Source organism: Alligator sinensis, unplaced genomic scaffold, assembly GCF_000455745.1.
Source record: "Alligator sinensis unplaced genomic scaffold, ASM45574v1 scaffold531_1, whole genome shotgun sequence".
In the NCBI taxonomy this organism is placed as follows: Eukaryota; Metazoa; Chordata; order Crocodylia; family Alligatoridae; genus Alligator; species Alligator sinensis.
This window is the reverse complement of record NW_005842173.1, coordinates 1,369,101-1,380,213: the sequence shown is the minus strand read 5'-3', so window position 1 is coordinate 1,380,213 and position 11,113 is coordinate 1,369,101. Positions and strand designations below refer to the sequence as shown.

The following is an 11,113-nucleotide window of genomic DNA, read 5'->3' as shown; positions in this document are numbered from 1 at the left end:
ACACAATTAAATAAGTGATCTGCTTGTACAGCTTTCTGAATGACTTACAGGCTATACTACTCTACCTCTTTATCTCATATAGCACTACTAAATGTGTAAAAGATTTACAAACAAACAGCAAAGTGCTGCCCCTTATCACCTAGGTTAAAATTTTCATATTTCTATACCCTATGGGCTATTCTCATTACAGTCCCCAGAGGTGAAATTCAATCTAACAAAGCTTTTTGCTTATCTAGGCACTATGTTGAATAGATTCACTCTGTCCATCTCTCAATCAGCTCTCTTAAGAGAATGTAATACTTCTTTTACAATAGTCCTACTGCGGAGAAGGGAAAATTGGAAAAAGGCAAGCCTGGTACTATTGAAACATGATGCTGGTAGTTGGACCTGGAAAGGAGTAGCTTGCAACTTCTGAATGAATGGGGACTTCACATGTATGGTAGTGAATGCCTTCTCATAAGCATCTTGGGGAGCTTTGCTCTGCTTCTTTATAGGGCTGTGTCTACGAGTCATATTTTTCTGCTGGTTCCCATGTAAAAAATGTGTAAAAACTCCTGCTGGTCACACTCTAACATCCTTGGTCCAACTAAGCCCAAAGGACCCAGTTCTAGGAGAGTTGTTAGGCTGCAGCATTTTGAACTTAATAGCTTGTGTTTAATATTGAGTATCATAGGAAAGGGACAATGCACGGGGCCTCACAAAGTCATCCAGTCCAGCCCCTAGCTCAAGACCGGATCATCCCTGATTAGCATGTAATCTTGAAAGTGTCAGCTCAGAATGGATCCACAAAGGCAGAGATGCAGGTGACATCAAAGGAAACGGATGGGAAGCTGATGGCATGGAGGGAGGTAGGGCTTATATTCGTCCAGTCTATAAAGCTAGAGGTGATTGGAAAGATGGCAGAAAAACTCTCCAACTCAGACTTGGAAGATGTAGGTTCAAATCCCTTGTGTGCCACATATTTCTTGCAGGACCTGGACAAGTGATTGACTTCTTGTTCCTCAGTGTCCTTTCTCTGAAGCAGGGTTCATAGCTTTTCCCTTTCTTCCAGTGGTCTCAGAAGGATAAATCCAGTAAGGTTAAGAGGCCTTCAGGTGCTTTGCTAATGGTACCCATGGTAAATGTACAGAAAAAGTAATTAATGTCTCATTACCTTCTATACTGCCAGCAACATCTAATGTGATGCCTTAAACTTTGCACCTGGTTACATACTTAGGCCACTGAATAAATGACTTAGGTGCAGAGACTCAGAGCTCCCACCGCCTTGAGGATGCGCTGAATTTTTTAGTTGGCCAACACATGAGAACATGTGCCAGATTGGAGTTAATCATGTTATTGTTATCTCATAAAACCAGTGCATCTCCCCTTGCTTTCATTGCCAAACATTTTCATTCTTCATCTTTATCTACTCTGTTATTCAATTTAATTGCTGTCTTAAGACTTATCTAAGTGACCCCTGGTCACTCTTATGGGGTGTGCTATAAATGCTGAAGGTTTCCTTGGCAGACAAGTTTCTTTGGGTAAATCTGATGTCTCTTATTAGACCAACTCAAATAGTTGGAAACATTCTTCTTTGCAAGCTTTTGGGTATAAATACCCTTTGGAGCCTCCCATACAGAAAGCCTGTGTAATATACTGCACTGCACAGTGAATAACACAGTGTTACAGATGTTTTCAAATGTGACTATTAAAGCCCAAAGCATCTGATCTCATCTTTATGTTGACCTACTTCTTACTCCCTTCCCAGTCTATAACAGAGCACTTCTTTGGTTCATCCAATGTCATCTGCAACTGCATAGGACTTTTTTTTTTTCAGAATAAAATGAGTAGATCTTGGCCAATATATTTCTCCCAATGAAGTGAATGTTGCTTTTGTTTCCCAACTGCTGGCTATTAATTAGGTTTCATTGTTATTTCTGCAGCTGCATCCTACCATCTGCTCCTTCAGTTGCTGGATGACAATATTGTTGGCACGCAGATAAAAACTGTACCTTAACATCTGTTTCCATTGATATGTACAATTAGAGGGAGCAAAGACCTGCCTCTTCCTCTGGGTCTATGGATTCCCCTTACACCTATTTACAACTGGGGTCATTTTGCAACTGTAGGTTAGACACCATGGTGATGAATGGTATAGTGACTGGTCAGGCCAAGCGGCACTGATGCTTGCTACCATAGTAGCAGTAGATATAATGTCTGCAACTATAGTCAACTGGCAGGAGAGAGACTCTGAGCAGGGGTTATGGAGGCATCTGCTTAGATGCCTGCTGAGTTAAAGCTGATAAGAAATGGATACTACATCATATGTATACAAAGCTTCAGGATTTTGGATTTGGTGTACTTGGCTATAGGAATTTAATTGGCAAGTCGATTTTAACTGTTATTACAATAAATAAAAAATAAAAAAAAGAAGCCCAGATGCTAAGTTACTCAGGTGAGCCTCAGAAAGTACCATTAGGTTCTAGTGAAGGGTGGGATCTGCAATGCAAAAAGAAATCACTGAAAGGTGGAAGAGAAATCATGGATTTAACTAATGGCAGCTGCAAAATGGAGGGAAAGAAACAAGGATATCTATGCATAACTATTAATATAATTACATTTCTATATTGAGTATTTATTTTCACTTATGCTGGATTTTTCTTACAGTGCTTTTCCCCCACCCCTAGTTCTTTTTTCCTATATATGTAAAATTGCACTGGCAGAAGCTTATTGTAAATGATTGCAAAGCAATAACCTTGAGAATCTGTTAAGCAGCAATTAAAATGCATTAAAGTTCACAGAATAAGCGGTCTGAAATGAAGTCAATTGTTTTATGTCTGCAACCCATGCTTCCAATTCTTTCCCATTGGAAAGCTGAAGAATGATTGCAGCGCAGTCCCATGGCAGAGGAATCCAAGAGAGGGTTTTTTTTCTCTCCATAATTTAGCTGTACTACAGATTTCAGATGTGTAAGTAGGGGATAAGCTAAACACATAGACCCTGCCTTCACTTCCCTCTACCCATGGACCATCCTTCCTCATCTGGCGTGTGAGTCTGAGGCAAATCTGCTTTGAATGATGTGTGTGTGAAGCATGGAACCGTGTATTTGCAACCTCCATTTTGGGTTATAGAAATAAATTACTTATAGGGTGAAATTAGTATTCTGGATAAACTCCAGAGCAGTTTGCACCAGAGTGTATTGCTTCTGGGTCCAGCATTTACACATGCATCTGGGACCTCAGCACATTGAACCAGGGTGGGGTGGCTCTGCCTGGCAGGGGTGCCAGGGGTCAGCCTGCCAGCCTAGAGATGCTCTGCTCCAACTTAACATGCTGCAGGGGGGCACTGGCCTGCAAACGGACCCCATACCACTCACCTGGCCTGTGGGGCTGAAAGGTGGTCACCACTGGGCTTGAGGGTCTTGCTTTTCTTCCCAGAGTTAAGCTGATTGCTAAACGTAGGATCAGGAAGGATTTTTTTCCTCTGGGACACAGTGTCATGGGCTTTGGGGGCTTTGTCTTCTGTAGCAAAGGCTTAGTCCTTTCCCTAGTATTTTCTCAATGGATATTAGCTAATTACTTCCCTATCCTTTATATTTAAAGAAGTTTATTCCTTTCTACTTAGTACCCCTGCTTTCTGCAAGTCCACTGATAGCATCTGATGAGGCAGGCTGTGGCCTATGGAAGCTCATGTCTTTCTGAACAAGTTAGTCTCCCTGCCCTGCCTGCTGCCTGACTTCAGACTAACACAGCTAACCACCTGTAATGAATGCCCTGCTTTTCTAAGTGGCTTTGACTTTTTCTCATTGCTCCTGCTTGTACTTATGGCCTGCAAGGGGTGGTGTTGGCCTTTTCCATATTATGCCTTGTAGGATTGCGGGAAACTTTGAAACAGGGATTTTGGGAATTCCTTGGCTACATGCCTGCAGATGCAGCAGATTAGACTCAACGGCCTAGGAGACACCTTCCAATCATACATTTCTAAATCCAGGAGAGCTGAGGATAACCCCCCACAGGATGGTAATGCGCTGCTTTTCCCCCATAACCAAGATGACAGCGGGCGCTTGTACACGAGATGTTTACAGCGGAGTGGCCTAATTAGCTCTGCAGTAAATGTCTCAGTGTCTACACATGTGGCCCTATTAGGCCCAGGAAGCTAATAAACTCTGCAGCAGGTTAGTACTTGTAAATACAAGTCCTATCTTGCAGCAGAGTTGTTGTTTTTTTTCTGTGCAGTAATGCACATGTATATGTGACCTGGCTGGCCAGGGCACGAGGGTGCTTCAGTGTGGGGGCTGCTTGCTGGCCAGACCTGCCCTGATGCCCCCTTGTGCCCCAGCCAGCCCTACTGCAGCACATTGAGCTAGGTTGGAGCAGCCCCAGGCTGTCAAGCCGACCCCCCAGGGCCCTTGCCAGCCAGGGTTGCTCTGCCTGGCTCATGGTGCTGTGTTTCTGGGTGCACGTTTAAATGTAGCGCTGGGGAGCAATACATTCCAATACAATATGCTCCAGAATTTATTGCTTTGCATTATTATGCATGTGTAGAAGTGCCCAGCATGACCCAAGGAGAAGGGCGGTTATTTCTACAAAGCTGGAGATGGAGCTGGTAAAGGTGGTATCATGGTCATCTTGGATATTTGAAGTTCTGAGTGAACTCCAAGAGAAAATGATATGCGTGAATTGCTGTTTTCTGTGCCAAGCCAGGTCTACCGCTCCCGAGGTCTCACTGCTCATACCGTGTGACACTAATGCAGCAATGGCCAAGGTTAAATATAGAGACAAAATTTGGCTCATGTCACTGGGATTTGAAATACAGCAGGACTACAGGGAGCTTGGACTGCAGGAGATGTCAGAAAGTGAGCATTAGCAAGGCTATAATGTCCCTATGACTTTATTGGAAGCAAGACCCAAATCTTCAAAACTGAAGACACAACATTAGGGTCTATGCTTATGTGCTTAAATAAATGTGTCCTGACTAATAGTGCCCTGCTTTCTCCAAGGTGCCAAGAACTGCAGCTTCCTTTGATTTAGGAGGCTAAATTTTGGAAGCCTGGCTTGAAAATCTTAGTCAAAGTTTATTACGTTTAGTGTGGATTAATAGCCTTGCATCCTTGGGGATTTTTTTCCTCTAACACACACACACACACACACACACACAAAATGTGTCTAGTTTAAGTATGCAAAAAACCCATCAGCCCTAAGTATCTGCGCATTGCAGTCGGCCACACAGCTGCTTGGAAAACAGCATCAGCTGAAGTCTGTGTTACCCTTAGAGAAAAGCTCTTTGCCACTGTGTTCTACCTTGACAAAGTCCTTGTACCTGCCAGTCGTGATGCCGGGTTTAAAAGTGGAGTTGTCTATTATATTTCATCGAGTCTCAAAACAGAATAAGGATGTGATGTGGAAGACATAGGATTTCTCCTGAATCCTCCACTCCGGCATAAAATCTTCCTTGGTTTGAGTGATTTGTAGGGTGTTTTTTTTTTTAAATCTGTGATTATATGGAATAGAGTGAATGTACAAAATGTGGGCCATGTGGGGTTCATAAAGTGAAAATTGGGGCTTGGCTTTCCAGATCTGGAACTTCTTCAGCCCCTTTGGGCTTATTCGGAGTTTTGCGGTAAATTCTCCCTTTCATGAGTAATATTCTAGTTCTCATCCTTTGAAACAGAGTTTCTCTGTGTGTGCTAGTGGCCCCTCACAACAGCCAGGTCCATCATACAGCAATGGGAAGAAAACATAAATAGAAAGATCCCAGAGCTTGGTCATAGGAGGCAGGCTGGAACTCTGTAATCTTATGGCTGTGCTAGTGTATTTTGAACCCTACCTGAGTCACTTTGAGGTTCAATTGACTAGATTTAAAAAGGTGTTTGAAATTTTCACAAATCACTGCAGTGACTTGGAACTATAGTCCCCACTGCAAGTCAATGGGACTTGTGCTCCTAAGTCTCTCGGGCACTTCTGGCAATCCTACTGCTGCAGGTTACCCATCACGTTTGTTGTGTCTTATATTTGGGGTTTTGCTGAATGCTAGTCTATGTATGCCTATTCATTTATGATGTACATGGAGGCAGCATTGACTTGTGAGTAGGAAATGAGATTGGGAGTCAACATTTGAGTCCTATATATGCATCACTCAGTCATTGCAAGTGTCTATACGCATGCTCCGGGGTGGGGGTGGCAGGACATGTTTTAATTAAAACTGCTCCTGGATGGCTGCTTTAATTAAAATGCCCCAGCGTCACATGTATTCAATGTCTCGTATTTCAAAATGGCCACAGGGGTGCTTTAACTAAAGTTCATTTGGCGAGTTTTAGTTAAAGTGCACCCATTGCCTTTTTGAAACGAGGGACCTTGAATACACATGACGCTGCAGAATGCTGGAGCATTCTAATTAGAATCTATTTAATTAATTGAGTCTGTTCTGATGCATTCTAATTAGAAGTCATTGGAGCACATGTATAAGCACCTTATATGCAAATCTTACACCAGCAGTATCTTATAGACTAAAAAAAAGTAGATACATATCTACGTAGCACAAGCTTTTGTGCGTTGAAGCTTACTTCATCTGATACATCTGATGAATTGAGCTTCATCTCAGGAAAGCTTGTGCTATGTAGATATATATCTATTTTGGTTAGTCTATATGGTGTAAATTTACCTTGCCTTCTACCTCACTTCAGACTAACATGACTAAATATGTCTACCTACAATACTTTCACAACGTGGATTTGTATCTGCTTCCAGACCAGTGTTAAAAAGAAAGAACCCTGAAAAATTCGTTAAGGCCCAGCTCCAAAGAACATGACATGATTAAGTGTTTATATGCCCTAAAAATTAGATGTCTAACTCTGGGCATGGGATCCATAAAGCCAGATTAAATGCCTGAGTTCTATGGATTTTAAAAAGGAAGATTTAGGCACCTGGATTTGGCATGTGGCGCAGGGAGTATGAGAGGGAGGCAAGTGCATCAGCCAGCAAACATGAAGTGCAGAAGAGGGATGTGTATCTGGAATCCTGCCACTCTCCCAGTCTTACGTGACAGTTAGATGTCCTGAATTAAGTGGCTGCGTGGGACTGGCATAGTGTGAAAGCCCCACATGGGTTACTTGCATAAGTCATCCCTTCCTGTGTAGGCAACTGGCTTGTGCTTCTCTTTTGGAACAGAAGTACCCAAGTCAAGTCAAGTCAGTCCCAAGGCCGCTGCAACCATTGATGCACCTAAGATGCTGTAACAGCCCTCCTAAGATAGTTGAGTTGCTTTGTGTCATTGGTGATTCTTTGAGCAGAGTGACCTGGTGACACTCATCTCCTCTCCAGGTATAGATGGCCATTGGCTCACAGGGAACTCATTCACCCTTTGATAAGTCTTGTTTTTAGCCCTGCTTGGTGTCCACTCACCGTCCTCACCCAGGCAAACCTAGGTTGGGGCACCAGTTTAGTAGCCAACAACCCAACCATAGAACAGCTGTACTGGTTTACATGGTACTAAATAACCGACCAAGAGAGGCCTGGCCGGACAAACATGGATTATTTGCGTAAGTCATCCCTTCCTGTGCAGGCAGCTGGTTTATGTTTCTCTTTTGTAACAGCAGTGCCTACCTCTTCTATAACAGTCTAGTGGTTAGACAGTTCGCCCAGGAAGAGTCAGAGCTAGGTTTAAGACCATCTTCCTCTTGAGTGACTTCAAGCCCATGGCTCCCACTTCACAAACTATGGAATGGGCTGGCCTCGAGGTGGGAGGATGGGACTCTCCACCTTTCTTGAAGCTGGCCTATTAGGCAGCTGCAAATGAAAGCATTGTGGGGCCAGAGACTGAAAGCAAGAGGAAGTGTGACTTAATAGTTCAGCAAAGGTGGTGCTCATCTGGGAGAAGGGAAATGCGGGTTCCAGTCCCTCCTGCCAGTATTAATTCTAGTATTATATTAGACAAATACCATTTATACATGTTAAACCAATTTTGAGAGGAGGGAGCAGAACTCAGGGTCTTCATTCCTTCTCCTACAAGGGATGGCCCATATCACTGGGCTACACTGTGTTTTTTTCTCTGACCCTGTGACTCCTATATTCTTGGATGCCCATTTGGTTCAGGTTCAGAAGGAAAGAGGGAGGGAGCCTCTGTTTGGCCTTTTATATAGCCTGGTAGTAAAAGCATTCTCCTAGGAAGTGGGAAATTATAGATTGAGTTTCCTCAGGCTAGAACCCTCCCATTTCCTGGATACCTACCCCAATCATAATGTTCACTTTTATCCTTGAATGAAGGGGTGCTAAACTCAATGCTGTCAGTGTTAGACATCCTCTGTGGACAACTACTAGACCAGACAGGACGTGTCATGAGGATGCCTGACAACCAGCTCCCAAAACAGGTCTTATATACTCCAGAACGGTCACTGCCCAAGAAGTGAAGAAAAGAAGATATTCAAGGATGTCTTGAGGGCCAATCTGAAAAAAATGGGATATTAACATCAATACCTGGGAGACTCAAGCACCGAATCAGTCCCAAAGGTGCCGTGATGGATGACAAGACATTGATCCTTTCAAGAAAACTCACTTCACTATGGAGGCAGATAAGCAAGAGAGACAGAAGGGAAGTGCCATGACTGAACATCACCTGGGTCTACTCCTTCCTCCCAGAACTATTTGCCACATTTTCAGTCCAATTTTCAGATCTCAGGTTGTCCTTCTCAGTCATCTGTGGGCTCACTGATGACTTCCCTATTTAGTGGAAAGCTGTCATCATCATGTTGAGTGACTGCTGCTGCTGCTGACCCCACCAGAACTCTCTCAAAGGGATGCCTAGTTTTTGAACCCAAAATACACTTACATGTGTTTAGGCTGCTTAATTGTCAACTCCCGCTGTACGGTAGCTGTTCTGAGAGCATCCTCAGCAGCTGAACTTTAAGTACCTAAGGCAGAACAGTTGGACATTTCTGGTGGAAGTTTTGTGGATTGCTCCCTTGAGGTCAAATGGGTGCATCTATACATTCATTAATGCATTTTGCTAATGCTCTTTAAATTTAATACCTCCAGGTGCCTACACACAAGCATGAAGGCTGCTTTGATACACTGGAATTCCAGCACATTGGAGCAGACTCAATTAAGCAATTGCCATGCTCCAGCAGCCTCCTGCGTCTTGTGTATCAGCATCCCTACATTTAAAAATGGTGGTGGGGGCACTTGAATTAAAGCTTGTTGAACAATCTTTAGTTCAAGCACCTCCGCTGCCATTTTTAAGCATGGGGATGCTGATACAGGAGATGTGGCTGTGCTTTAATTAGTGCAGGTCTAATTAAAGCACTGCCCATTCCACCCCCAGAGCATGTGTAAAAGTGCCCTCCAGTGTGAGCGTATTTTAATGCACATTAGCAAAAGTGCATGGTTTTTTGTGATACTTTAATATACATTAAAATAGGCTAATGTACATTTAAATGCACATGTAGATGCGCCCACCAAAAGTGCAGTTTAAGACTTTAAATCCTTTTATTTTGATCTGCCCCTAAGTTGTCAATCAGCAAGTTAGGACATAATGAGTTTAAACACAATGGTCAGATCCTCAATGGCTCTTGATGATCATGCAGTAGTGTGCAGTTAGCTGGGGACCGATCTCGTTCACTTTAAAACGTGACAGACTAAATAACGTGTGTAAACTTGCATCATGCATACTTTTATCAAAGACTGAAAAGATGTATGTGGGCAAGTCACTGTGAGTCACAAACATACTGCACAAGTACAGCAAATCATGCTTCTATAACTGATGGGTCCTTTGTTTGCCTATATGATAGTTACTGATTAATGTCATGGGGTTACCAAGAAAATTAAACAGTATTTTAGGTGACATGGGATGTTTCAAAGTCCTGAAAATCTAGTGTGTCAAGGAAAGTAGGGGTTAGGGAGGGCTTTGCAAAGTAAAATACTCCATTTTGGAAATGGGTGAAACATTTTATTTTGATATTCTCAAAGCCAAATAATACATTTTGGTTTGTTGCACTGATGCATAATGTCTCATTTTGCATCAGTTCAATGTTAAACGAGTTGGAGAGCAATAGGAAAGTGGAAAAAAACACAATTATGACTATGCAGCTAGACTGTTCTCAGCTGGTGCTAGACTGTTCTCAGTGGGGACAGATGACAGAACAAGGAGCAATGGTTTCAAGTTGCAGCAGGGGAAGTTTAGGTTAGATATTAGGAAGAACTTTCTCATGAGGATGGTAGTAAAACACTGGAACAGGTTACCCAGAGAGGTTGTAGAATCTCCATTTGGGAGCTTTTTAAGACTTGGGTAGACAAAGCCTTGTCTGGGCTGATCTAAATGGGGCTGGCCCTGCTTTGAGCAGGGGATTGGACTAGATGTGACCTCCTGAGGTCCCTTCCAACTCTCTTTTTCTATGATTCTGTGGTCTTCCACTGTTAGAAACTGGGGTTGTGCCAGGGCTCGACAGGTCTTAAACCAAAGGAGCTTCAGTGAGCTCCCTGGAGCCTTTGTTACATGTTACACCCAAGAAGCCTTTAGTCAACTGGAGAACTGAGACCTCCAGTCCAGAGTGAAACTTCTCCAGAGTCTAGAGAAGTGAGACCCACTTTCCCTGCAAAGTCATGATTTGCTTTTCTTCTATGGTTCTACATTTCTTCTAAAGGTTCCTCATTTAAAGTATTTTACATTATCCATATCTTTTCCCTCCTTCTCAGCCTATTTTTAGGGTTATGCTGCCTCATTTTATTGTGCTGTTTTGCTGACAGGATACTTAAGTACTCCTCCACTTGTTTCTTGAATAGCTCCTCCACCCCCATACATGCTCCCTTTGAGCATCGATGCATTAGAGGTCATTTTCAAAGGGAGAGATTTACCGAGAAGGCTGGTGTACAGAGTTTGTTGCGGCTCTCCCAATAATACCTTTAATAAAAGAGATGAGCTCTCCTTTGCCTTTTCCCACTTTAGCATAGCACCAGAAGCAATGCTTCGTAGTTTCGATGTGAACCAGGTAGATTTTGGCAGCATCAAAACAAAACAAAAAAATCATCCATCTTGATTTGCCATCAGTGTATTGTGCTCTCAGGCCTCTCACTTCAGCATCCTGGTCTCCACTCCCAGTTCCATCAGTTCTTCCAAATTTCAAGCCCCTTCCAGGGAACATGAG

General features: G+C 43.0%; 1 protein-coding gene across 1 annotated transcript in view; it reads left to right on the top strand.

The window, feature by feature from the left end:
- Nucleotides 1-797: 797 nt before the first annotated feature.
- ADCYAP1R1 (ADCYAP receptor type I) overlaps nt 798-11,113 on the top strand; it is a 133,500-nt gene continuing 123,184 nt past the window's right edge. The window contains exon 1 of the mRNA XM_025206814.1: nt 798-932. Coding sequence (XP_025062599.1) covers nt 798-932 — 135 coding nt within the window. The remainder of the gene's footprint in view (nt 933-11,113) is intronic.